This window comes from Neodiprion fabricii, chromosome 6, assembly GCF_021155785.1.
Source record: "Neodiprion fabricii isolate iyNeoFabr1 chromosome 6, iyNeoFabr1.1, whole genome shotgun sequence".
NCBI classification, from domain to species: domain Eukaryota; kingdom Metazoa; phylum Arthropoda; class Insecta; order Hymenoptera; family Diprionidae; genus Neodiprion; species Neodiprion fabricii.
In genome coordinates, this window is record NC_060244.1 from 6127286 (window position 1) to 6155084 (window position 27799).

The 27799-nt window shown below is 45.2% G+C and overlaps 3 protein-coding genes and 1 long non-coding RNA gene across 4 annotated transcripts; 2 read left to right on the forward strand and 2 right to left on the reverse strand.

The window, feature by feature from the left end:
- Positions 1–959: 959 nt before the first annotated feature.
- LOC124185429 (cytoplasmic dynein 2 heavy chain 1) lies at positions 960–19389 on the reverse strand. The gene is made up of 43 exons (XM_046576195.1): positions 18694–19389; positions 18271–18629; positions 17845–18198; positions 17619–17731; positions 17302–17544; positions 16999–17219; positions 16758–16911; positions 16449–16693; positions 16068–16309; positions 15667–15990; positions 15527–15593; positions 15107–15443; positions 14642–14931; positions 14123–14572; positions 13806–13968; positions 13474–13693; positions 13260–13386; positions 12854–13174; positions 12499–12792; positions 12149–12401; positions 11559–12075; positions 11067–11471; positions 10816–10995; positions 10557–10723; positions 10288–10486; positions 10101–10219; positions 9716–10032; positions 9501–9649; positions 9103–9381; positions 8784–9019; positions 8515–8652; positions 8189–8437; positions 7584–8002; positions 6735–7309; positions 5107–6378; positions 4699–4927; positions 4432–4585; positions 3751–3955; positions 3373–3696; positions 2823–3229; positions 2469–2740; positions 1937–2237; positions 960–1427 (listed from the first exon to the last, which is right to left on the reverse strand). Exons 1-43 carry the CDS (start codon positions 18922–18924, stop codon positions 1144–1146), a joined length of 12405 nt encoding a protein of 4134 aa, XP_046432151.1. The 5' UTR covers positions 18925–19389; the 3' UTR covers positions 960–1143.
- A 1052-nt stretch (positions 19390–20441) lies between these two features.
- Positions 20442–22411, forward strand: LOC124185212 (transmembrane reductase CYB561D2-like). Its single transcript, XM_046575745.1, has 2 exons — positions 20442–21159; positions 21424–22411. The coding sequence occupies exons 1-2, from the start codon at positions 21004–21006 to the stop codon at positions 21925–21927; spliced, it is 660 nt and encodes a 219-aa protein (XP_046431701.1). The 5' UTR covers positions 20442–21003; the 3' UTR covers positions 21928–22411.
- Positions 21840–24968, reverse strand: LOC124185216. The gene is made up of 3 exons (XR_006871351.1): positions 23854–24968; positions 22849–23590; positions 21840–21971 (listed from the first exon to the last, which is right to left on the reverse strand). It is a non-coding gene; the product is annotated as an uncharacterized LOC124185216 (long non-coding RNA).
- A 971-nt stretch (positions 24969–25939) lies between these two features.
- LOC124185214 (transmembrane reductase CYB561D2-like) lies at positions 25940–27799 on the forward strand. Its single transcript, XM_046575747.1, has 3 exons — positions 25940–26087; positions 26205–26400; positions 26529–27799. Exons 2-3 carry the CDS (start codon positions 26245–26247, stop codon positions 27033–27035), a joined length of 663 nt encoding a protein of 220 aa, XP_046431703.1. The 5' UTR covers positions 25940–26087; positions 26205–26244; the 3' UTR covers positions 27036–27799.

The following is a 27799-nucleotide window of genomic DNA, read 5'->3' on the forward strand; positions in this document are numbered from 1 at the left end:
TGCAGATTTTAGTTCTCTCAATAATACCACGTTTCTAAAACAAACAAATAAATAATAATAATCATACACATAATCACAATAAAAAAAGATAATAGTAACGATAATAGTGAAATTAATAATGATAATGATATATTATAAATTAAAGAAATATACGCGGAGTGTACGCGGACTCGTTATATAGTCAATTTGAATTCGAAAAAAAAAAAAATCCTAAATAATACATGAACGATAAAACAGGTGAAATATTATGGTTGAACTATAACTATTATATAGTTGCTCTGTTTCTAGAGTGTCGAGTTGATATTCGTTGCTGTTTAACAGAAGAAAGAGAGGAAATTATTAACGTAACAGGGATACTCTACGCAAGAGATGTAAGCACGTAATATCGTTGACCAAATAATCGCGGAGTAGGTAATTATGGAAGAGGGGAAAAAAAAAGATTAACGAAAATGTGATTGGGAAAAGAAGTACTCTACGACACGAAGCGTTTCATCTATATTCACTGTTTATAAATGAAACACTCGTGTCTATGGTATATGCACCCATCGAATGATGCAAAAACAAAAAGAAGGAAAAAAATTATTACCGTTACATCAACTTGATCAATTATGATACGTTATATACTATTATTATTATGTTTATTATTACTATTACTATTATTATTGTTATTATTATTATTGGTTTATAAGTTTGTCGCTGACGTCGAAGTAACCGTATACGTATATACGATTGTAGAGTATACAATATGAAACGAAAGCGGCAAATAATCTCGGTACTTTCCAATGGAATCTCAACGTACTTCGTATAAAAAAAAATACCTATATAATAATATACTATTACTTACCTTACAATACATATATACATACATAAACATATATTTTCCTCAATTAACAACGTTTATCTGTAAAGTTTATTAAATTTTACGATAATAAATAATATATTCAAAATATTATACATATTACACGCAGGTGTATTTTGATTTCAATGAAACACATCCTCGGCTGGAGTCAAAATTATTTCAGCTTTTTGACTGGAATCTCGACGCATTTCGTCGACAAGAAATAATTCTCATGTATAAATTGCGTAAGAATTTGTCATTGTAATTCTTACAATTTATTTGAAAAAATTATCCGGTTGGCGGATTTACGATCGGGCAACGGACGAGGCCGTAAGATGGAGGGCGACTCCTCGCCGCAGCCATACATCGCGATTTTCGCGATCACAGGCGACTGGCAGGGCGGATATCAGCCGGTTTCTCCTGAGATCCGCGTAAACCGGAACTTCGACGAACCATTCATGGGAATGCCGAGTTGATCCGAACTCACCGGACGTCCCGATCCAGTAGGAAACGCGGCAGCGAGGCGCCGACAAAACCGGAGCTTCGTCAGCGCCGACCTCTGCGAGTCGGCCGCCGCGAATTACCGCACCTGCCGAACAGGATCGCGAAAAATTAAACGAAGATCCGGAGCCGTTACGCGAGTTTGAAGGATATATGGAACGTACGGTCAGGGCGAAAATTTGTTGAAGCAAAAAAGTGACAGAACAACATTCAAAAAGTGCGACTGGAGCTAATTAAGTTCGATCTTATTTAAAAAAAAGTCCCTGTGATTTAAAACGAAAAATCTGAATTACCGATTTTTTATTGTAATCGCCCATTTTCTGTCAACAACTCTAGATACCTCATCTGAATCTGACAAGAAAATTGAATTTTGCCGGTTCAAAAATGACAAAACAATGTGTGTCTCTTATGTTCTTACAATAGCGAACGGTTTACAGTTAAAATTTGCAATTATAGTTCCTGTGTTACGGGGAATTTTTTTATGTAACACCATTCAAATCATTGTTTTACAATATTTTCAGCTGCAAACTTCGGTTTTGACCTAATTCTACAGCCCATAAGTACTTGCTTGAAACTAATTAACAAGCTCATACGTACCGGTCAAGAGCAGGCCTTCAACTGTGGCACCACAGCGAGATCCTTCGTCCTGATTCACGTCCGATTCGGACCAATCCGCACGGAGCAGAAGCTCCTCGATGGGACGTCCGGTCCTTCGGGCCGTCCTCTGCTTGAGAGCCGCAAAAAACGCGTCCGGTTTTCCCAGCCAAGATAGATCCAAACAATCGGGGATCTCCGTGACTTCGCCGCACAAAAATCGGTGCCTCTCGATCGCCTTCCAAGCAAATGGTACCGCCTCGATTGGACCCGTTGGCCATTCTTCCAGCCATTCTTTAGGCGTCTAATGATAAATCGTTCGTTCAAAAATGAGAAAGTTTTATTTTTCTAGTCAATATGTTATGGGGGATAATTTATGAAGGATATTAAAGCAACAATTGTAAACGTCGGATGCTTGGATCTTGAAGCGTCGAAATGAGATCCTCGTTTTCATTTCCGCAATGCAGGTCTTCAAAATAACGATGGTAAATACGAACGAAACACACATGGTACGTACTACATCCGTGTTACAAACCTTTGCATCACCGGATCGGAAATCTTTGTTCTGAACTACGCGTTGAACGCCCTTCAACAGTTTCGTAGCCGCTCTCCTTTCCTGATCGAAGAATTCATTCAGAGGATCCTGATCAGTTTCGCCATGAGATTTGTCCTCCGCAATTCCATTTTCCTTCGAGCTTCGCTGTTTGACCAGCTCATTCAAGAGCTTTTCGACACTGTCGGGACTCGTGGTTCCAACGTTCGGACCACTGTCTCCGTTTGCAATAGGTTCGGACTTCGCTGCTATACCTTTCGAGGTGACAAATTGGAGTAGAAGAAAATCTCAGTTTTCAGGAAATAAAAAAAAAAAAAAAAGAAAAACAACACGTACCACGAAGCAGGAGCAAAGCGGACTCGGCTGCGGCTCTTTCCCAGGCACGGTCAGCGTTGGCAGGAAGTCCGAAGTAATCGCTCGGGGGATCTTGATCCGGAAGTCGAGCAACGGCCTGGAGGATCCGTTTGATATCCTGTTGAACAGAGGCGTCAAAAACTGGGAGAACACCGCCGAGGTCACGACGTCCGGAGTACAGATCCCCCGCCCAAACATCGGCGAGGATAGCACGCAGAGCACGAGCATCGTAAGCATCCTGAAGTCGACCACCGTAAACGGCGGCGTCCAGCAAGCCCCGACCTTGCTCCCAGTCACCCTTTGCTGCCGATCCTGCGACCAGTTTTGCCGCTGCTTCAAGGTCCGTTTCACTCCATTCGTAAGCCTTGATCCATCCCTGCGGTACGAACCTTCGGCGAAAAGATTTGGATCAAGATCCAACGTCAGCACGAAATGCAAAATTGAAGATCGAATGAACTATTCAACGCATTATTGAAATTCAATTATTTCTTGATTACATCTTAACAATTTCCACATGCTAAACTTGTGTCACCTTCTGCGTTCTTGAAGAGTCGCGTGGAGCCAGGCAAGGAGAAGCGACTCTGCCGGGTCGCCGATTTCCTGCCGCTCTTGATACAGTTGCTGCAGCGATCTCCTGACATTTCGTTTGACGCCTTCCGGTGGCTCGTAAGCCAGTTTAGCACAGAGTGCGGAAAGCCCGGGATAAAACCCAGCCAGGCATTCTTCGGTGGTTAGCCACACCCGAGTCTTCGGACTTCGATCAGTGGTGCAGGCCGGGGATCGTAGCAGACTCTCCAATCGTGGTAGCCAATTCAAGGCAAGCTGAAGGTTGCTGAGCAAGACCCAGCCTCCTTCCCTGCAAGAGATCGGCATTGAGAATTGCGGCATGTAGGAGAGATTAGCAACTCACCTGCAAGCCACCTCCAAAGCCAACTCAGCTTGCTTCAGCTGACCCTGGCCCATGGAAACTTCGACGAATGTTGTACCGGCGTTCACCGCCAGGGACCGCAGTTCGGGACCAGGATCTGCACCCGGGGAAAGAAGCAAAAGAACGGGACAATCCTCCCAGTCACCTTCACCGAGCGACAGTGCTGGAGGAGCGATGTCTCGAACACCTGGTAATTTGATTTTGGTTACTGGATGGGTTGAAAGGAATTGATAAGTGTAATCGAAACTTTTATTACTAAGTATAGAGCATTTTATAAAGGAGCTTTATGATGTTCCTCAGGGAAAAAAATTTTACAGTATCTATTGCGGCAGCTGAGTGATTTTCGAAATGAATTTTGGAATCTGAATTAATGCTTAAGTTCAAAAAGTTACAGTTGCAAAGAAGATCGATGTTAGATTTTATTCTCTCAATACATGTCCTGTGAATGAAATCATTGAACAATTGACATTTTGCTGATCTTGAAAATCACCATAAGAAACCTTCTGTCAAATATAACTTACATGAATAATTTTGAAAAAAAAACTCTGCCACATTCTACCGACCGTGGCGGTAACACAAAGAAATTTATTCAAAATTGCATATTGAATACCGTTCCAAAATCATTCACCCCCAAACCAGATTCCTTAGATTACTTATACTCACCAAGCTGACTAGCGGCAAGTTTAGATAGAGCAGTATGAAGGTAGTCAGGTCGCAAGACTCTTACGACAAGAGCCTTCTGGAGTGGCGTCAATGTTGTGTCAGCGAATATCTTCCCAGCGTCTGCAAGCCAGGCAGGACAAAGCTTCGAACCGAGCTTTTGTCGAGTTGGCAAAAAACGAGGTACCACATCAGCATCATATTCTCGCCCGGTGTCCAATTTTAGAAACGAGGTGAATTTCATTTTCATTTTTTATTTTTATTGCGTACCTGTGGCCGAACAGCTATCAGCGCAGCGACAGCCGACTTTCGCTCATCCGGTACCCATTCCGGTGTCATTGCCGCTCCGACGCTCGACGTCGCGCTTTCACTTAGCAGTAGATTCTTTTCTGCAATCGGTACGTCGCCACTCAACGCTAGCACCAAATGTAACGCCAATGCGAGCCTGTGCTTGCGATAAGCTGCTCTAGTGCAATGCTGCAACGTTAACGCTATCAGTCTGAAAATAAGAAAATCAAAGATGGATTTGAAAATAGTTGAAATTCATTGTTCCATAAAGTCAGAAGCCATCCTTCAAAGTTAAGGAAGGCAATGAATTAATCTGGTTTCAAGGGTTGATCTCAGACTTTTGACAGCACCTAGGTGTAATGTTTATCCAATCACGCATTCTGCACCCACCTCTTCTTCCTGTTCTCATCGACTCTGGATTCGCCGACAATATTGCTTCCAACAATGTCAACATCACGAGGCATCAGTGCCTTCAAATATATGAACGTGAATTCCTCAGCAGAGAATACATAAAGAGGTCCAAGTCGCGGCAGATCCTTAACAGCTTCGTAAAGCCCAGCGGCAAAAGTGGCAAAAGCGGCGTGTTGCTCAGCGCGTTTAGCGACTTCCTCAAGACTCTGCCTGCTGTCTTTCAGAGCGCGAGCGATCTCCTTAGCTTTGGCCTGCGTGGCTTCTAGGGAGCCGAGCAAGCCACCACCGGACGCTTGCTCGCCAAGGAGAAGATCCTGTCCGCGTGCAGCTCCGAGTTGAGCCAGAAGGTCAATGCGTGCAGCGTCACGTTCGCCAGCAAGTTTTTCCTCCCGTTCCAAGGCCGCTCTGCGAGCCTCCTCGAGACCGGGAGTTTCTCGAAGAAGGGCACGTTCCACGAGCCGCTCAGCAAGGCTGCCGATGCCGGCGCCAAGGACAACCTCCGCGACGACAGCCTCCCTCGGAAGTCCCTCGCCCCTTGTGACGGATTCCCTGCGCGTAGCCAAGAACAGTTTGAAGCCAGGTTGCGCGGCAAGAACTCGATCGCCAAGACGGAGAGGGCCGCGTCTTAGGAGCGGAAGAATCACCGAGGGCAGTGAATCGATCTCCTCGACGAGGAGCGGCTTGCCGAAACGCACGGCGAGCTCCAGGGTAGTAAGGAAACGGGAATCTACGGGACTCGTGACCTCCAAACCGCACGAAGCCTGGTTCGACTTCAACCAAGCAATGGCGACCCCTGATGGATCCAAAAACAGCGGAACCAGGGGCCCCTTCAGGGCCCGGACCGCGCCGACGAGGCTCTCACTGTCGACCGGAAGACCCTGCGCCCTCCAGGAAAGACGCTCGCGTTCAGTGGTGAGCAGATCGACCGACGTCTTATCCTCGTCTCGCCGTTCCCCGGAACTCTGGTATACGAGCAGCGTCGCCGCGCCCGCTGCTTCCCTTGACAAGCGCATCTTTCTCTCGGTAAAATGTCGATGCTGCTCTTCCCAGTCACGGTGCTCCGCGCCCAAACCCTGCAGCAAACCTTGAGCTGCCGCCAAACTCGTCTCTGTGCTTTCTGCTCGCAGCTGGAGCGCCGCGACGCCCCGCGAATGCTCTGCAAGCTCCAGTTGCAGCTGACCAACTCGACCCTCTACAGTGTTCAAACCCGCTGCCAGTCTGCCCAGCTGAGCCTCCGCCATAGAAAGTCGTCTGTGAATTTTCATTTTCTTACAGTCAAATCTATATTTTTGGGTATTCAATTGAAAATGAACGTAAGACTTATCCTTCTTCATTCCTTATTATCAAATTATTTAACCTTCAGACTGCCGGAATTTTAAGAGCTTTATTTCCCTTAGAAAGTCTGAAAATGTGGTGCCTGTAAATTTCCGATCACAGACAGAGACTATACTTAGACTTTCGGGCAGTATAAAGGTTACAGACTGGAATCATTGTAATTATTAGTAAAATTTGAATTACTTTAAAACTCAAATTCTCCGTAACTTTAAACTACTCGCAAAGTCCTAAAGTAAAAAATATCTCCAACAACTAATTCTCATCTCACTCACTCGGCAAGGACTCGCTGCTCCCTCTCAAGTGGAGCGACATCGCGGAGGACCTGGCCGTATCTGAGGTTGGCCAGAACCCACGTTGCAAGAGGAGCAGCAGCAACAGACGCCCTCCTTGCAGTCTTCTCTTGAAAGCTATCCGGCTTTTCGGTTACGAGCTTTTCGACGGCATCGAGACTTGCGGAAGAGCTTTGCCTCGCGTCCCAAGTCCTGAGCTCATCTTTGACGCCACGTTTCGCGAGGAAAGTCTTCATGCTATTCCAGGATGTGTCGCGGATTCCCATTAGCCGTAAAACACCCTCGAGGACATCTCTCACCGGCGCGGGAGGTGCTCGTAACGAACGCACTTCCGCCAGGGCATCGGCACTGATTCCTGCGACCGCCTGAGCGGCTTCTGCTACCAATGGTTCCACTCTGCCCAACTCCGCCTCGATGTCACCCTTACGACGGGCCACCTCAGCACTTTCACGCTCCGTCTCAGCTTTCAGAGTCGTCATTTCCTCCCTTTGACCAGTTGCGCCCCGCATTGTTGCCGTTATTTGGTCTAGAGCCGAGGCTGCTTTGCCTTTTTCAATCTAGGTGTCATCATGAATGAGAAAATTGATTAAACGATTGAGGAAAACAGAGCTTGACCTGTTGATGATGAAAAAGGGTTCTTATTCCTCTGTCACAATCAGGCAAAAAAAAGAAATGCTCATTCGGTTTCAATCGTAAAGTACCGCTTCTACTAAACCAAAGTCTTTACAGGACAATGGATCCCAACCAACCTCTCATATAAATATTTAATATTCAAACCACCGCTAAGTAATAAAGATAATCCTGAATTTGTTACAAGTTATATAGGCATACCTCGAGCTCTTCGCGTTGTTTCGATGCCTCCGCCTGAAGTTTAGCAACTCTTTCACCCGCTTCCGTGAGACGTCCGATACCAGCCTCAAGGCTAGCTATCTCCTGTTCGACGTTCTGCATCCACTGCGTTTTCAAAATTTCGTAGGAGTGTAAGAGTGCCAGAAAACTTGCAGGTGTCTGCTGTGCAGGATCAGCTACCGCGAGATGAGCTGCAACTACGATTCCTACATCGGAATCCTGCTTCTCATCCCCATCCGCACATCTTCGCACAGCCAACTCAGTCAAGACTGTCTTTGAGGTCCACCAACGATCTCCTCCAAGAAGAACGCATTGTCGCAACACCCCCGATCGCAAAATCCATTCTTCTCTTGTGTCACCCTCGTCGAATATCATAGCGACGCGAAGCAGTCGCTTCAAACCTGATTATGAATTATAGGATCAATGTGATCAACATTGTTTGGACAAAATTATCAGAACAGAAATAGATAATTCGAGTCGTCCAATTTCATACAGCTTCCTGTGATTATTTGACATCAAATTGCATCCAACCATAGACCAATTGGTCTCTCTTTCAAATTTAAACAAATTATTGCGTGCTTTCTTACGGTGCTGCAAGTATTGCTCCAAGCTCCCGGTAAAGTCTTCTCTACGTGCCAATTCGCCAAGCGGCACGAGCATGCCATCCAATTCCTCAGAACTAACGAGCCCTGGAATTTCGCCCTTGTCTATCAGAGCGGCAATCAGAATTGCAGTTTCCTCTTCCCTGAGGTGATGCTCTTCCAAAAGTAAAAGTGTGGGCTGTCCGTCAATACCCGCAGTTTGAACAGCTGCCTTTACGGCAGTTCGTCCTCGGCCTGAAAACACACACGTCACGATGCAAAACGAGGGGTGAATAAATTTCTTGAGTTACAAGGATTTTGTACGCACGTACCGGAAGCAGCGTTGATCAAGTTGAAAGAGGAAAGCATCGCGGCAAGCCTCACCGCAGTTCTTCGACCTGCACCAGGACGTCCAATCAGGACAAGCCCTCCCTGACCTTTCTGATCTTTTCCAAGTGCCCAGCTGACTCCTTTAACGAAAAGTAAATGTGTTCGTAAATAAATTTAATGATTAAAAACTAAGCGACAATAATTTGATATGATGGACAGTCAATCACGCCTTGGTACAATAAATTATAATAAAAAAATTAAATAAAATCACCTGCGACCAACTGCAAAAATTGAGACGTCATTTCCGCCTCAACCGGTTGTCCTTCTCTCGCACATCTCACTGCAGCATTAGCGACTTCTTCGCGCCACTGTTCTAATGCAAACGGAATCAGCCCCGCACCATCACCATCCCCTTTCCAAGCATAAATATCATCCCCAGCTCCCTTGGTGTCCGGAAACCTCGAAAGAACACTCGATTCCCAGCGTGATCTTTCGCGCTGGGTGAGCCTGAACAACGTGTTCAATTGAAGTATGTAATAGATGAAAGACAATAACAATTTTTATGAGTCCTTGGTGAGCACGAGTTTTACCTTGCGGAAAAAAGGTGACGTCCGGCATCCACCATGTGCTGAACTGCCTCAGAAGCATCTTCTGGGCTCGGGTAAAACTGAAGAGCATCCGCCCAGGTCGCAAGATCACGAGCAGTCCATTCCGTCTCCGTTGATGCAAGTCCCCGAATAGCTTCCAGCATCGCGGTTGCCATTCGAGGTGCAAATGTGTCCGCAGCATCCTTTTTCCCAGTATTATGCCTGAGCGCGGACCGCAGATGAAGCTCAACGATAGCCAGCAACTCCTTAGACCTTGGTTGCCTATGAGTAATGTTAATATGCTTCGCACACTAGCAGGTGTATATGATAGTTAAAAAGAATCGTCACAGCCATTACTTTGATGAAAAATTGGAAGGTCAAAATTTGAACATTTATCTTACGACATATGGTGAGTTGCCAGAAGAGCTTCCAACCTCGGGTGAAGAGGCGTAACGGAGTCAGCTGTGCAAACAGCAGAAACTGGAAGTTTAGCAAACTCCAGATCATCTTCATAGAATCCGCCTTCCTGAAGTATCTGTCTTACGAGTTCCTGAAAGTAAAAGGAAATGCATAAGCATGATTAAATATGTAAAAGCACCATGGAGATGAAAGGTACCTGCAGATCCTTCGAAGCCAAGTGAATATTCTCGAGCAGCAGAATCAGGCGTCGCCCGCTCTTCGGTCTGTATGTTCTACCGTTAGCTGTGGACGCGTCTACTTGAATGCAAGCTCGTTTTAAACGCGCCACTAACTCTTCAGGACCGTGCAAAGAAGAGCCCCGGACCACAGAGGCGCCGCTTCGCATATCCCGCGTTGACGCGAGAGCCGCCGCAATCGTTGAGCTTTTTCCACACCCGGGTGAGCCTCGCAACAGAACTGGATGACCCGATTCTATCCAGGGGCTCACGGCTGCCAGGGCAATCTTTACGGAGCCTGTAAAGGCGGGAAATTGGAGTAGTATAAGTAACGTTTAACAACCAGGTATCAAAAACATCGAGTACCTGACAGGAATAGCGGGCCTTCATCCGTGTCCAAATGAATCACAGCATCATCGAGTGGCTCCAGTCGATCCCTTTCCGGGTCATACGTAACAGCACAGGGTTTTTTCGGATCTGGACATCTGCCCGTGTAATCAATCGTTGGGATTAAGTACCGATCTCGAAGTTTTTGAAAACAGTAACGACTCACCTGCAGTCACAAATCTCGTATAGAAATCGTGCCAAGTTATCCCGAGATACAGGATCCTCAATTTCACCACACAACGACTGGACTAGAGAAAGAGCTGCTCTAGTGCGAGTCCTGGCTATCCCCAGGTGTGTCATGACACCGTCTATTAGTCCTGAAGCTGATGATCGGTGTCTGTTTGTTTTGAGTGCCACCTCGACACCTAGAAAGAATAGAATGGCCAGGTTATCGGAGAAAATCGCGTTATCAAATCTAGTTGTCAAATTCCTTACTTTTTGATAAATGAGTCAGGACGACCTCCTGCACCTGCGAAGGAAGGTTTTCAAGACGTGATGGCGAAATCAGCGACTTCACGGGAAGGAAACCGAGATGTACGACACCCAGACGAGAGACAGTCGCAGGACTTGCTCCGTCGAGCCGATGAGTCTCAAAGATGAATCTTGAGAAGATGAACAAAGTTCGAACTTCAGTATTTCTCCACTTACATCAGGCTTAAGGTAAACATAAAAACATGATGAAGAGGTATGGTACCTTGTTCCAGTGCCTAAACGGACGCCGACTCCATTCGGCAAGGTCAATAGACGGTTGTCGTCCAAGGCGGAATTTAGAGCCTCTGCCCAGGCAGGTTCGACATCTCCATCCAAGACGATCCAAGTCGGCGTGTCTCCTGCGGAAGCAACGTTGCCAGAGAGGAGGCCTTCCTTCCATTCCCTGAGTATTGAATGGTGAATACAGTACCAGTGCAGTTGTGTCTAAAGTACAATATAGATGTGGAAACATACCTCGTCTGTGGATCAACGCGACCGAGAAGTTTCGTCTTAGCCACCGCACCGGGGTAAACTAGGAACTGAGTAACTGGCGTTCCAACGCGCGCCATAGCGCTGACAAGTGTTCGCCGAAGCAGAGTCTTTCCGCAACCTGGAGGACCAACGATAGCAACGCCAGTGCGAGCCTGGAGCTGTTGGTCGAGCTGAACACACCTCTCGGCTATGTCGGTGCCGAGTTCTGAAGCTTTACAAATAGTTTCTACAGCAATAGAAAGCTCGGTGGCATTGTCAAGAGATTGGATACTGGTTGAATTCGTCGTTTTCTCATTTGGAAACACGTCTGACAATAAAGCCGCAAACTTGGACGAATCAGACTCGGTTAGTTTCGGCATTATAGCGATCCGCAATCCTTCCAACAGTCTGAAAAATGTTCAACTATATTTGAACAGAACAATTTTGACCAATCTATGAAGCAAATTGCCATGGACAAAGCCTGGAAGTCCTTACCTCGTAGTTTCAGCATCAGACCGTTTTCCAGAGGTTCGATAAACGGCCTCAAGGACAGACCGGAGTGCCCTGAGCCCCCAGTCGTAGTGAGGCTGTCTGGATAAGAGTTTGTGCGCCAAGTCCAGTGTCTCGACAAGCTGTTTCGCGAGAGTCCGAGCTTCTAGAAAACCGGCACATTCCAAAAGTGAACCAGCAATGTCGAGTTGATCAGGACGCGCCATAGCAACGGGACGGAAGAGTCTTGCCAAAGAATCGGGTAGCCTGTGTCGCCCGCCGTACTCAGCGCCGGCTGGGTTCATCGTGATAAAAATACAGCAATGCGGATCCAACTTGACGCGATCGGTCCCGAGCATTACCTGAGCCGCACCATCACGAACTGCCTCTTGCAGCGGACCGACGAGCATCGAAACCGCACTCAACGTCTCCTCCTTCAGCCTGTTGAACTCGTCGAAACAACCCCAGGCTCCAGCCTGCGTCAGGCCACCCAGGATTCGACGGACGCTACTGGCATCCATTCCTGCAAGTCGAATTACATTCAATCTGTTCGGTTTTTACAGATAAATGATCCCGCAACTCCACTACCAACGTACCTTCATCGCAGTTGAAAACGAGGACGAGTCTTCCCAGGATAGCGCCGAGTGCCTTGACACTCTCAGTTTTACCGGTCCCAGCTGGACCAGTTGGACTACCACCCAAGCCAAGCCTCATCGCCTGGGTCAAAGCCAGGAAACATCTTTCCGTAAGCGAGGTCCGAACGAGCCCAATACTGGCTCCTTGATACTCAAAACGATACGGAAACTCCGCACCAGCACAACGAATCAGCGGTCCACCAGTTTCGGCAGTCTACGAAAGATTTTGTTGATTTTATACAAGTTGATTTTTTCAAACAACGGTTTCCAAGATTTTCTGAAACTCTGAAAATTCACTGAGTGGGACTCACCCCCCTGTAGGTCCTCAACTGCCGACTCCAGTCCCAGGAGATCTTGGTGGTGCTTCCAGGTGCGGTCATGATCGAATTAACCAATGACCGGACGACTCCGAGATGATGAACGACGTCAAGGAGGAGTCCGCGAGCTTTGAGAGCGGTCAGTTTATCCCCAATGTCCTCCAAGCCCCGGTACCGCGCTCGTTGTGCCTCTAAAGCCTCTACAAGGTTCTTTAGAGACGTAATACCTTCACGCATCGCTCGCTCACATCGTTCCGTGAACCGAATTCGTTCCGAGAGAAGTAAAATCTGTAAAGATTTGGCACAACGCTTTATAATGTCGAAATAGAGAAGAAAACCTACTGCTTACCTGAGCGGGATAATGCGAAGGATCGGGTGACGAATCTGCCAAACACTCATCTAAACTCAGACGCAAAGCATCCCTGATGCCGGCTTCAAGAGCGGCGAGCCACTCCGGTAACGGTTCTGTCAGCTCAATATCTTTGGGCAGCTTGATCACCTCACCCTCCGGAGATATAACAGCTTTCAAAAAATGGTGATCCGTAACAGCGCCACCAAGTCCTGGAAACAACTTCGGCAAGTGTGCCTCCAATCCTCGTCCCCCGGACACCAACTCCAGAAGGTCTTCGTCACTCAGGAAATAGAGCCTCGGATATGCAGCACGCTTTTCCTTTAAATCATTCATATGACTCATGCTTATAAGGAGAACAAACCGAGATGACAGAAAGAGAAAGATAGATCCGCGAGAAAATTACCTCGAGAAATTCGTCTAGGCTGCGCTGACACCGGTCCAAAGCATCCTTGAGATCTACTAGGGCAGGAAGAGGAAGTCTTCGTAATGCTGGGACTCTGGGGTCCCTTGATATATCCGCCATTAGATACCTTAAAAACGCCAATTTTTTTTTAAAGAATTCTCTGTCTTTTACTGTCTGCACACCCACAAAAATCAATTCTGGTTTCTTTGCGTACCTGAACTCCTTATCAGCTCTCATCCATTTAGCAACCTCGTTGGGCGCTGCACCTCCGCCGAATATTGGCTCCAAATAAATCCACTTTCTCTGAACTGCGCTCAGGATTCGTACCCTTTCTTCCAACTCGGAGAGAGCAGCTTCCCAGCGAACTGCTCGAGCCGCAAATCTCTCATAGCAAGAAGAACTTCTCGCTCCCTCCAGGAGAAGCCGTAACTCACCTGTTATTGACATTCATTTGAACCATGTACTTGGTGAAAAATTCTCATTGTGGATGTGAAGTATGGGCTATATTATCCATCTTACCCACGTACAGTATACATGAACACAAACCTGCCCTCGCTAAGAGACCAGCGTATTCCACAACAGTGTGCACGATTACTCCCTGGCTGTCCTTTAGCGATTGCAGAGGAAGCGAGGCGGATCCTTCCCAGGATTCAAGTTCAGCGAGTGCCTGACGAATACCTCCCTCAGCAGCAGCCCTCTTGGTCACCATCTAGAGCGATGACCCCCATATAATAAGTCGAGAGGAAAAAAAAATCATAAATATTTTCTGAAAACTGAACTTATTTTAAGACCGAGTATTGCCTCTTTAAAGGGTTTAAATTTTTGCCACTTTTATTCTGTTCGTTTTACGTCCCCATTCTTACCTTGACATAATCAATTTTTTCGTTGATGACAGGAGCAGTGTTCAAAACATGACCAAGAGTTACATCCTGGAGTCTTTTGGCTGGCAGACCAAGAATCTCGCTGAGTTCAGCCCAGTGTTCATCGACCAGATCGTCCGAACGAAGGTGCTGTGCCCACTCGACCGCAGACCTGATCTCACGAACTTTTTTTTCAACAAAAGTTACTTTCCTGGTTGGTTCCTGTTCAAGTCCCGCTCCAGGACCCCGAAGCCGAGCTTCCCACGAGTCAAGCCAGTCCTGAAACCGGGGCAACCTCCTCCTCGCAATGGTCCACTCCTCCGCTTCCTGCTTGCCAAGTTCCTCCATGAACTCAGCTTGCACTTTGCAGTTAGTTTCCAAAGCTTCAAGTTCCGCCTCAATTTCCGCAGACGCTGAAAGTCCGCTGTCATCTAGGCCAGTTTGAAGGTCATCCTAAGGTGAAATAAAATTATTCCAGAAAAAATTGGCCCAGAATAGATAGAGAGAAAGAAATATACTAACCACCCCAATTTCAACCGGGCTCAAACCGAGCCGATGGCACTCCTCATCAAGCCCCTTTTTTATCGCCTTCAAAGCAAACCATCGCTCTCGCGTCGCTACGAGCCACTCAACGTCAGCCGCTTCCGACCTCGAACTCCACCTCACCTCCCATCGCTCTCTGTCGTCTCGTAACGCAACGTACCTGTGCCGAAGATTCAACTTCGCATCTTCCATCTGCCGCGTTATCACTGTCTGGTGTCTCTCCAACCGATCTCCAAGGCCCTCCCATGCCGCCCTTGCACCGTTTACCCCTGAAGGAAAAAAGAACTATGTATTTTCCACGAATTAATATAATGTAGTTTTTAAAGTTTACACAGCAAACATCAACCTACTAGATTGACAATGTCTGACTATATCTTATAATAATCAGTTTCCGCAACATTCGAACTCCCCAAAAAGCGAGTATTCTCAGCTATCGAATCCTACCTTCCAGTCGCTCCCTGGTCCAGGCTGCCAGGACTCTCGCGAGACCAGCGATGTCTTCAAGCTCTTTTGCAATTCCAGTAGCATCATCACGTATTCTTGCGTATGCTTCACGGGCTAATCCAATTTCCTCTATGCTTCTCGGACGTCGGTCGAGTTCCTGTGAAGCCGATGAGAGAAACTCAGTAACTGCAACCAATCGTGATGACGCCTCCGTTCTCAGATCCACCGAGAGACGCTCCCAACTCCTTCGCGTTGTAGACTCAAGGTCTGCTCTTGCCGTACCTGTGTCCACCCGAATGCACCAAAGGCGGATCTCACTTCCCCTCAATCGGCCCACCTGATGAGAAATGTTCAAATGAGTAAAGGTCGTTGGAAAGGGAAAAGAAATTGTTCTCGAATGTGTAAATGGAAAAGTCTCGCCTCCTGGGCCCACTGCTTGGCATCCTTGAAGGCCTTTTCCCACTCGACAGGCGGACGTCCCTTCAATCTGTAATTTATCAATTATTATCAAGTCGATCAAGTGCATGAGTTATTAATCTGCAGAATAGAATTGAACACACCGTTCACCAGGGTCCATTCTTGCAGGAGCAGCGAGTGGTATCCACTTGACACGGGTCGCTTCCATTGCGGCAAGAACGATTTCCGCTTCCGCGTAAACACGCCCGAAGAGATAAGCGCTGCGTCGAACGAGGCCACCGAATTGTCCTTCGGCAGCATCGCCAACACCCCTGAAGTTCGTGGGAATTGCAAGGAACCGACGGAGCGCGGAATAAACCTTCGCACGGACCTCTTCCATCGGGGGCCGCCACTGAAGACGGCCATCGTGATATACAAGTTCAACTCGAATTTCTGGAAGCTTCTGGAGAAGCGAGGGTAGCGCAGCCCTGTGAAACATGCAACAAGGTGAATTTAGGAGTGACATAAACGGACGTTCACAGTCAAAGCAGTCAAATTTTCCCACCGGTAAGCTACGCCAAGTGCCTTCAACAGCTGACGATCCCAGTGCAGCTTCCACGCCTTAGTGTTGCCGTACTGTCCTTCAACTGTGTCGACCGTGGACCGCATATTACGCAGCGTCTCCTTCCATCCGTTTTGATTAGTCGCTAAATTGACGGCATCCCCTTTGAGCAAACTCGCCACGCGTTCGCACAGAGCCGAGTGTTTTTCAGTCAACTCCGAATTCTGTTGCGCAAATTTTCGCACCTGGAATACGATGATCACATAGATCGTCAACGGATGTTCGTAACAACAGTACAGAAATTTAGTTACGAATCGTTCAATTCAATTCACTGTGGAACCACGCCAATCAAGATTTACTGAAAAAAATGGAAAAGACACTCACTAGCTCCCTGAGTCGCGCAGTGTAGGCGTCCACTCTGTGGGGGTCGTTCCATGCAACTCCTGACTGTTCGCGAACGGCACGAGCCAATTCCAACGCAGCCACAAGCATGAGGGGCCTTTGAGACGGGACCATGCGATCCCCGATTGTGTTGTGAAAGGTGGCAACCTGCTGCAAGGCCCTAGCGCGGCTTGCCAAAACTCCTGCCCTCTCGGCCAGTTGGCCAATCTCCCGAGGAAGTTCAATTCCTGGGTATGATTGTAGATAAATTTCTTTGGGTTTTCGATACGTTTCATTAAGGGAGATGCTCACCTTGCCCAGCCAATGCTCGGACTTCGCGAACGAGTTGCGTTAGCCGCGGGTCGTAAGTAACGCGCATCATGCTCGCACCGGTCAGCTCAACCACTGCACCATCGGCGTCAAGACTCAGCTCCTTCGATATCACCGCCGTTCGAACCTCGTTGGTCTGATTCAATGAGTGAGAAGAAATTTGGATTAATTATGAGATCGAAAACCAGTGTCAGTCTGACTGCTCACTCCGCACTCGCCTTACCCACGACTCGATGAGCTCTTGTCTCCGCGATGCAGCTTCTTTCAGAGCCGCGGTGATGGTCATTACCGCATCCTCATATCCAGGAAGATCCGTGAGCAGCTCTTTGACGAGGTTCTTCAGTCCCTCAAGCCTGAGCTCGGCTGTCCTGGCAGCCTGGATATCTTGAAGGATGCGAGGATTATCGAGGAGGCGAACCGTGTCTGGGCCGACTTGACAAGATTCTGTAACCATGCGTCGCAATTGTTCGTACCAAGGGGTGGGACGAGATTCGGATCTTTCACTTGAATTAAGCGTTCAACGAACCCACAAGACCGCTGACAGCCGAAAGCAGGGCCTCTCGCTCGCCGCGAAGCGCCCTCCTCAGAGCTTCTCTCTTCAGGAGTTCCCCATAGCGACGAAACTCTGCAGCTAGACCAGCCGGACCTCGAACCCCAGAGAACTGGGCACGCAGCTTTGCGGCAACCCTTTCTTCAGCGGGTCCCAAAGACTCCTCAACTTTCCGTTTTGCTCGTTCCCATGCAGCCTCGTCCTCGTCGGCACTAAGGCCTTCAAAAAAACAAGAGAACAGTACAACATGGTGACACCCTAACGGTTCACCTGTCTCAGGTTCAGTATCTTACCTTGAATTTCGTCGAAGACTCGCAAAAGACGATCCGCTCCGAGAGCGGCACGCTCACCCGGCGTCAATAGTCTAACAAGCTGCCGGTGTTGAGCACGAAGTTCCGTAAGGAGCCTGAAACAAAATAGTATTTCAGAAAAGGTGATTCAATTATGCAAGGGCGAAATACCGAAACACAAATAATACATTTTTTTAATCTACAGAAAGAGGTCTTTCATCTCATATACCTAAGTCGTTTTCCCAAGCTGGCGCATCTTTGAGGCGTGTGAACTGGGCCTTTCCAAGGATGAAGAGATTGGTGAGGCCAAAAGAGTCCGGTTAGTCTTTCACAAGAAACCATCCACTTCTCGCAGAGGCTGGCCCCGACGGCCACAGCTTCATCCCTCGCCTGGGGTCCGTCACCGGCACCAATACCTTGGGCATTGACGAGAGACTCCGCGACGGAAACAATTTCGTTACCAATAACGTCGAGTAGCGACCTCATTCTATGCTCCGAGTATGCTGACCCCTCGAGCTTCCACAGGTCGTCGACGTACCCAGCAACCGCTTCCAACGCCTCCTCAGCGGCCTCGAGGCTTTCCCTGTTGATCGGATTAAGCGAAGGTGAAACACAAGTGCGAGATCATGAGGTCAGAGGAAGAGCCGAAGCCAACCTCGAGGCTGCAGCGCGATCCAGCTCAAGTCTCATTCGCTTCAAGGTCTCCGTAGCTTCAATGGCAACGCGTCGTTCCTCAGAGCTTTTCCCCCCGCTAGCCCGTCTCTCCCAAGTTGCCTGTTCCTCGAGGACCGTAGTAGCCGGCCGGGGTCCAAGAAGACTCTCTTCCAGCTTCTTCAGCAGATCTCCAGCGACCCCCGCCCGCTGTAGAGCCGGGCCCCAGACCAGGCGAAGGGCGCTCAACAGAGCCGAGCCTTCACCCGTGTTGGATGAACCTGCACGCTTCGCGTTGCCACCCGTGGTCACGACCTGAACCAGGTCGTGGAAGTTCTCGTCTGTCACTGCGGCAGCTTTCACCTGAAAAATCCAAGACGAGTCAGTGCCTGTGATGCAATTTCGAGTTAAAAGCGAATCTAATCACCTTGAAGAAGACCAAGGTGTTGCCTCCACGGGAGGGTAGCTCGATAGTGAGTTTTAGTCCCATGTCCTCCGACTCTCGGGGCTGGGCGCACAGCGTCCTGCACGAAGGTTCATCGAGGAATTTTTCTACCTCAGGAGTACCCGCGATTGCTGGATTCGCGTCAACCGGAACTCCGAAATAATGCGAAGCCGTTGATACTATCAACGATCTCCCTCCGTCAAGCTTCACCATTTTCGAATATCGTGCAGTTCAGTTTGAATTGTTGCTGAGTCACTTTTACCCGAGCTCATGAAATGACAATAGACTTGACAAAATGCGCCAAGGTTGAAGGAGAAATGTCACTTGGGTTGTTTGTTACAAACGATGTCATAATGTACCGTCACTGTTACCAAGGTACGCGTGACAACCTTGTTTGGCCACGTGCGTACCCATGACAACCACATGCAGGCCGTGCCACGGTGAACACCAAATTGAACCTTCATCGTCGGGGAAATATCTGCCGGCAAAGCAGACGGATTGATTATTCAAAACTGTCCCAATGATAGGAACTATGTCATCATTTCATATTATGGCAACTAGAAGATGAAAATTATTGCATAGTCCCAATAGGAATTTCCAATAATGTTCTCAAATAGTCATACTAGAGACCAGGTGAATGCTGTTAATTGCCAGACAGACAGTGCGATGATGAATTATAATTGTACGTTCCAGACCTTGGTATCTTCCGGATGGATTATATTAGAAAATTGATAAGATATATGTAAGTTCTCCAACTTGGCGAATAATCTCTGACTAACCATCGCCTTGACTGATGTGCGTTACTCACGATCAGATACTGGGAGCGTGTAACAACTCGACCAATTTAATGATCTGCGGAAATTGGCATAAAGTGTATCAACACCAAAAGTTTATTTGGCGGTATTACTGACGTCATTTATTCGAGCGGAAGTATCAGACACATGTATTGTCTATCATAAAATAGGATATCAGTCAATTGAAATAAGTATACCATGTGTATACTCTTGCGATCGGTTATCTCACATTCAATCGACGGGTGACGATGAAGCTTATCGGTAACTCGCATATGGTTCTTGAATATTCAAATGTGATAGAATGTTCCAACGTTGATGCTTTAAAATCAAAAACCGAGCATTATGTCGCGCTATGTCTAATTACAATATTTCGTGTCACGCACAAAATCATGCGATAAATTTTTGTAACGCGTCGGGATTTTCGAGAACTTTAATGTGTAGAATTTCGTCGTTTATCTTCTTCTTTTGTACAGGTATGCGATAACAGATACTCTCTGTATACCAAATAAATGTAATTGCTTGTACCTAAAAGAATTTGTGACAAATTATTCGATTTATGAACATTGTAGCATAATAACAGTGTTATAATCTCAAGATAAAATATAAATTTTCAGTGCCACGAATGGGATTTGATTAAAAGAAATTCAGCGTAATAAAATCTTTAAAATGTACATGGCCACTTAAAATTACTTCAATGCTTCTAAATTAAATCCGCGACACAACTGCAGCAGGATTTCACCTCTATCTTGATATTTAAAGCAAATTTATTGACATACTGATACGTAATCAGATCGATGGCGTAATTTTTTAATTAAAACCTTTATGTACGTAATAGTACATTGAATAAAACTCGCGCAGCGGAACAATGATAACTGTTTTACTTTATTTTGGTATTGCTGTGCAGCAACGCAGTGATTTGGAACTATTATATTAGACTAATGCAGATAAAGAAATATTGAATTGCACCTACTACTACTACCATGTAATGTCGTATCACTCAGTATATGATTTTTTCCCTTGTCCCTTATTTTTAACTGTTATTATAAACTTATAATGCTCGGCGGTTCGGTTAACCGAGTCCTAATGCTCAATGAACATGATCTATTACTTTGTTATCTGACGTTATCGCGGACAAATCCATGTACTCGTCTGTAATCAGAATGGCATTGCACAGGAAGAAGCAAAACCCAGGGTGCCTCAGGCATGTGAACGTCGCATTTTTTCCGATTCAAGTGTAATACAACGATCGCTTGGAGTAAAAAATAATTTACGGAACTAACAGTGATTCATTTTAAGACGGTGAACCAATCAAGTGTTTTCTAACATGGATTTTATAACTTTGATACCTCACCGTCGTATATAAAAGTGTTCGCGCACAACTAGCGTGTGAAAATTTCATATCTCGCATTCGTGCCGAAATATTATTTTCCTTTTGAAACCATTATAAATTGGTTTTCACGAAAGTAGTACAACAGTAAATCTCCCCAAATTCCAAACCATGTTCGCCGAGAAAAGTACCAAAATTTGGATGGATCTCTGTCTGAGTATCATAGCCCACTTTCTGATCTTGGCGCCTTCCATCTACATCGTCGTCCTCTATGCACAGACCGACTACAGCCTCTTCGTCTGGCATCCGACATGTTTGACAGTTGGGGTGAGTGCCATTCAATAATATAAAAGCGCTGAGTGAAACGTTCGATGAACATTATGCTGATTCTAGACCAATCTGCAATGTGGCTGATAAAATGTAATCACGAATGAATCACGAAAGTTATATACATATACATATATCATCGATTGCGTGTGAACTGAATTGGAGTACCTTATACATGTTGCTCTCTTTCGGTTCATACGATAAATTCAATAGACAAAAAAACCTTCACCCTGTACCTATTATAAACAATCATAATTCCCACAGTGCGCTCTGCTGATGACTGAGGCCATACTTGCAATATCGGGGGAGAATTTACTCCTCTCGAAAAGTTCGAGGGTAAATCGTATCAGGGTTCACTCGCTGTTACACATCCTGGGTATGGTGCTCATGACGGTTGGGTTCGGTGTCATCATAGCCAACAAGATAAACAACAACAGTAACCACTTTACATCGGACCATGGAAAGCTGGGTTTGACGGCGGTGATCGTCGCCTACGTCGTCGCCCTGGGCGGAGTTTCCACGTCGTATTCCGGGCTGCTGTCTCCGAGAGTGAGCCTTGCCAGCCTGAAACTTGTCCACGGCTGCTGCGGCATCGTCGCGATTATCCTGCTCTTCGCCACCCTCTTTACCGGCCTCTATAAGAGGTCGTTCCTCGGCAGTGACCTTGGCGTAAGCCTCACAATCTCCTCATACGTTGTCGGCCTATTTATCGTCCTGGTCAAGCCCCTCTACACGACGCTAGTTAGAATTCGCGGGATTTTCACATAGTAGTGAATCGTAGTTACGACTTACTCGAATTCCTCCCTCTTTACCTACGCAAATGAAGAATACGTTTTTTTAATCAACCAAACTAATTAGGTCAGGGATATCATTCGCGTTGGCTAAAATTCGCCGCATTTCTTGAATTGTGGAAATAGCACATCGCAGTGGGATCAAAAAATACGATTGATGTAAGATACGATTTTTCGGATCTAGACGAAACTTCCCAAACCCATTATACTTATGTTTTCTTTATTATTTTCATTCGAACCACCGGCATTCCCCTTTAGTAATACTGGTGATGAAGAATTGCAAGTTCATTTAAAATGCACTCCTTCTGATGCATGCAAAAGATTAGTACTGCAAACAGTACTAATAGTACTATAATTAGTACGCGTTATATTTTAAAAACCACAGTAGCGGGTAGATTATACACAAAGTATACATTATACACAACAATGCTGTAAAACAACACTAATAATAACAATAATAATAATAATAATAAACGTATGTAAACATTTATGATATGACTGAAGTGTCTGTTATACCGAATCCATCCTTCAACTACGAATATTTTTACACACCGTGTTGAATAAAAGTTATCCAAAATTTTGGTATGTACCGTATTGTCAAATTTTCCAAGTACCGAGTTGACGAAAAGAGCTGTTACACTTTCAATAATCAATGCCAATAACTTTGTCAAGTTTATTCAATGGTGCAAGACCTGCCAACAATTTAGGTATCACGTAAGATCAAACAAGAGTTTTCATCCCATTCCGTAAGATATTTTACGCATCTCGTTTCGTACCATAAATTATTATTAAGAAACACTGGGAATATTATCTGACAGTAAGTCAGATGTTAATCAATATATGCATTATGCACAGCTGTGCAATAGCTTGATAACGAGATATTGCATGTTGCACTCACCACGCTACTCGATCGCAATCAGTCAGAAAGTAGTCCTCTTCTGCAGTTCGCTCTTCAAATGATATTAATAATAAAATATTTACACCATGATAAGTACATTTTATGTATCGATAAGGTAATATATCCATGTTCATATCATCAGGTTATACGGATACAGACTTTCTGACACGAAAGTTGGTTTAATTTATCTTTAATCACTACTTCTATCAAATATTTCCCATTACGTGACATCAGTCTCGCATAGTGTGCTAATCTCGTAATCTTTGTAGAACAATCTGCGTGTCAAAAGTCTCTCGCAACCAATGTTTTCAAATAGATCCAGGATTATCTCATTGTCAGAAAAAGGTATGCAAGAAGTAGTACAAAATTGTTTAAATATCGCGACACAGCCTTGGCACCAAGGGACAATAATTACGAAAATAAATAGATGACCATATTCCACAGTAAACATTACTGTACATCTAGAAAGATTTTGTCAAAAAGATTCAATATTTCAAACTGTTGAGAACTGTTCTGCGTGAGCAAAAATTAATGATAATGATCAAAAGCAGTATAAAGAAATTTATTGCAGGCTTAATGCTTATGCCGGATGAGAAAAGGTACGTGACTAGATTACGTACACGATACGTAAATAGATGCTTAATAAGGTTGTGCTTCTTCAGCCTACGTTTACAGGCGCATCAAAACCGAATGACAATATCATTGTTCCCATCATTATTCTCTGATAATACTTGGCGCAGATCTACAAAAGAACCAGTTATTTTATTCGTTCCACAACGGAGTCTGGAATCTCCAGAGTTCCTCAGGCAGATAAACTTCGTATTATAAGGTTAGTTAACCCGAATTTGCGCCACCACCATTAAATAATTGTTGAACAGTGAGCCAACCACGGTAATTATTGTAGCGAATTGATATCGTAAGCGTAATCGTAAATCTTTTTATCTCATTGATCTTGACATTATTTTACTGGGTAAAGGTTGCGGTGAATTCAAAAACGATGATTACCAAAAAGGATGCCACTAACTGGACAGCCATCGGGATGTCCTTTATCATCCACCTTATTTTCTTCGCACCAGCTGTCTACATCGTTGTCCTCTGCGCCCAACTCGACTACTCTCTCTTCATCTGGCATCCGACATGCTTCACGGTTGGGGTTAGTACACGTCATGTATAAATCATCGAAACTTTCCGCAAAGGTAAGATACAAGGATCCAGTCAACACACTTTTAGCTCTCTCTCTCTTCGGAACATGAAGTTTTGCACGCAGTGTAAACGTGTTCGTAATTGACCAAACTAATTCCCGCAGTGCTGTTTACTGATGACCGAGGCCATCCTCGGGATTTCCGGAGAGGCTCTTCTCTCCTCGAAGATGCCAATATCAAGTCGCATAAAGCTTCACTGGATCCTCCACTTCCTGGGATTGGGACTACTGGCCGTTGGTTTAGGGACGATCATAGCTCATCGTATCCAGTTCGGTTCTCTTCACGCCGCTTTCATCCATGGGAAACTGGGTGTGTTCGCTATCGCGTTGGCTCTGATAGTAGCTATGAACGGTGTCCTGTGCTTGGGCACTGGAATGTGCTGTGCTGAAGCGAGCATAACTCGCCGAAAAGTCCTTCATGGATGCGGTGGTATTTTCTCGACAATTCTCATCTTGGCCAGCCAAATTACCGGCATTTACACAAGTTGGTGGCCCAGCTCCGAAATCGACAAACACTTGACCGGGGCGGCCTACTTCGTCGGTGGGATTCTCCTCCTCGCCAAGCCTCTTCATACAACGATATTGAGAATGCGAAAAGTTTCTTCTTGATGACTGTGGTTCGCCACACCATTCCTACATGAATAGATTAATGCGTTCATGGGCTGCATTAACTTGGGTCGATTTTTGGGTAACTTCAGGAATTCAATGAAACGTTAGTTAGACTATGATCAAACTGTTGCTCTCAAGGTTTGTTTCTCACCTTTGAAACGTCATCTATATCAGGAGAAATTATCCTCCGCCATTGAAATGGTTCAAGTTTATAATCTCATCAACAACTTTAGTCCAAATTTTCAATAATGGTACGATGAGTAGTTAACAAATATTTAGATTAAGACACTCGTTCACGCAGTGAGAAAAATCTCATTTGTTATAGTAACTATGAAAATTCAGTGAAAGAGGCATTGTTACAAAAAGTGTTTGAATATTATTGGAATTAAGAAACAGCGAGGTACACGTAACTATTTTGAGCTATTGTCGATGCTACATTTTCTGGTACCTAATTGCAACGCAAAATCAGTTTGTTCCGTTTACTGTACTTTTATAGTTAAATAAGACCATGACATCAATTCATTGTTACACAGACATAAAATTTTGCAACAGTTACAAGAAAATATAGTAACAGTGATCATAATCAGAAAGAATAGTAACACATACTAGATTCTCTGTTAACAGCAACAAAATTAATTTTCATTTTTTACCTAGAACTATATTTTTAGATTGCCGTAAAGAATGAAAATAGTTAAGGACTGTGCAGTAACCGGAACTAAAAATTTCTCTCAGTGCCCATAACAAATATGTAATTTGGAAACGAGATGTTCCTATGACGCATGAGAAATTTGGAATACGATTTCAGGGTTCCATTTTCGTTGCATAAGTTGTAAAGTTGATATGATTCCATTTATGTGGGGCAGACTGTAAGGGAATATTAAAAAAATCAGAAGTACCTGATAAATACACTTTACGACGTGATAACGAAATATTGTACGTTCTGCTCCCCAGGTTATACCATCGTCAATCACGTCCAGCCCTGATCTCCCCGCTCTCCAAAAGATATAAAATATGTAATGATTTAAGTAAGATAATAAAGGTACATTATGAAAATCGATAAGTCGTTGCGTAAATGCAAAATCGCTGATTCGAGTAATTTCACACATTCCATTTGAAATGTATGTAAAAGCAATCAGTGATCGAAGCATGTAGACAAGAATTGTAATTCCTTCCCTTATAGCAGCAATCAGTGATAAATGATCGAAACTTGTAAGAAATTAATCGTAGATTCTGTTAACATCCGCAGGGAAGTTACGTGACTAGATTAAACAAACGATATATAAATACGTGATTCACGAGGATCACTTTTTGAGCAAACGTTCGAAAGTTCGTTTGACAGACAGTCGTTTAACTTTTTCACTATATTTCGTTCGTTTTTTGACACACGCCTCCGCGAGATTATCCGGAATTCCGATAATTTAACACCAAAGTCAGTACCAGCCGTATAACAGTGTCCCGCGTAAATCAACTTATGATCCTCTATTCAAATTTTGGCAATCTCATCCATCTTCTTTCCACTCTAATTACAATATTTCACCTCACAAAGGTCCTGTGTGGGATGCACGTTGCAGCCCAAACGCTGAACCATGACCGCTGAAAAAGGTTGCATAAACTGGCTAGCGATCGGCTTTTCCTGCATCGTTCACCTTCTCTTCCTGATACCAGCTGTCTACATCGTTGTCCTCTGTGCCCAGCTCGATTATTCACTCTTCATTTGGCATCCCGCATGTTTCACGGTTGGGGTTAGTACAATAACGATCACGAATGGATTGCTAAGATTTTTCGCTCTGCAATGACTGAAGCAATATAATTTCGGAAGTATCCATTCCGTATTACATGCGACCAAAACTGATCGATCTAATTACCGCAGTGCTGTTTCCTGATGACCGAGGCTGTCCTCGGGGTTTCCGGAGAGGCCGTACTCGTCAAGTTGATGTCAAGACCAGGTCGCATCAGGCTTCATTGGGTCCTCCACATCCTGGGTCTAGGGCTGCTGGCGGTTGGTCTTGGGACAGTCGTTGCCAACAAGATGAACCACGGATCCCACCACTTCAAAAGCGACCATGCTCGCGTGGGCCTGGCGGGCCCCATATTGAGCGTTATCGTAACCCTGAACGGTGTTCTGTGCCTGAACACAGAGGCCTGCTTCGGTAAGGTGAGCCTTGTGGCCCGGAAGGTGATTCACAGTTGTTTGGGTATTATTACGATGGCCCTGCTGTTGGCCGGGCAAATAACCGGCGTCTATAAAGGGTGGTGGCCGGGGACAGAGACTGGCAGAGATTTAACCGTAGCCGCTTACATCGCCGGCGGAGTTCTCCTCTGCGCCAAGCCCCTTTACACGACGTTATTGAGGATGCGGACAGCGATATGTTCTTGACTGCGGTCATCGTAATTCACACCTGTTTCATCTACGTTCAAATTAATAATACAAGAGAATATGAATAAAATAAAAATTTTATGCAAAAATATTGTTCTGAGTTTCGACCGTTTCGAATTAATATTAACATCGTTGAGCGAAAACCTGTACAGCACTTTGTGGCTGTTATATCGAGATTCGAAGTAGTGACCACCGACCTGTTGGGCGTAAATCGATCTTGAAGATTTGGAGAGGATCCGAAAGTCCGTTGCGTGAAACGGCGGCACGGTTGCCCGTTGAAAAAATCCAGAGAACAATCCTCTTGTACTACAGAGCCTGAATATTTTAAACACATAATTATAAATTATTGCACCTACATTAAAGATTCATCGACCATGTATATCAACACTTTATTAACTTCACGAATCATTGAGGATTATAACGTATACATGTAATATATATTATATTATATGTTATTCTTTTTCCATATAATATAGTACATATTTTTATTAATATACATAGATATACCTGTCTTTTCTTTGTATAGTTCGTGTAATAAATACAGTGGTAGTGATACAGTACATTTTCCCTGTCTAAACTTGGTGGTTTCGTTTATCATTCTTTGCCTCTGCACCTCTAATGGGATTCGATGGAACTCATCAAATGACTCATATACTCGTATTGGCTGAAATTATCATCGGAGCTCCTGCGGAAAATTGTACAAATTGAAATGAATGAAAGTAATAATTCAGGGAAAAAACTTGGAGAAAACTGCTTGGATAATT

Coding starts and splice junctions, on each gene's coding strand:
- LOC124185429 (XM_046576195.1), bottom strand. CDS start 18,924: ATGGTGAAGCTTGACGGAGGGAGATCGTTGATAGTATCAACGGCTTCG. Junction 10,996..11,066: donor CGCGTTGATCCACAGACGAG/GTATGTTTCCAC, acceptor TTCAATACTCAG/GGAATGGAAGGAAGGCCTCC. Junction 4,586..4,698: donor TGATAGCTGTTCGGCCACAG/GTACGCAATAAA, acceptor ACTCGACAAAAG/CTCGGTTCGAAGCTTTGTCC.
- LOC124185212 (XM_046575745.1), top strand. CDS start 21,004: ATGTTCGCCGAGAAAAGTACCAAAATTTGGATGGATCTCTGTCTGAGT. Junction 21,160..21,423: donor CGACATGTTTGACAGTTGGG/GTGAGTGCCATT, acceptor TAATTCCCACAG/TGCGCTCTGCTGATGACTGA.
- LOC124185214 (XM_046575747.1), top strand. CDS start 26,245: ATGACCGCTGAAAAAGGTTGCATAAACTGGCTAGCGATCGGCTTTTCC. Junction 26,401..26,528: donor CCGCATGTTTCACGGTTGGG/GTTAGTACAATA, acceptor TAATTACCGCAG/TGCTGTTTCCTGATGACCGA.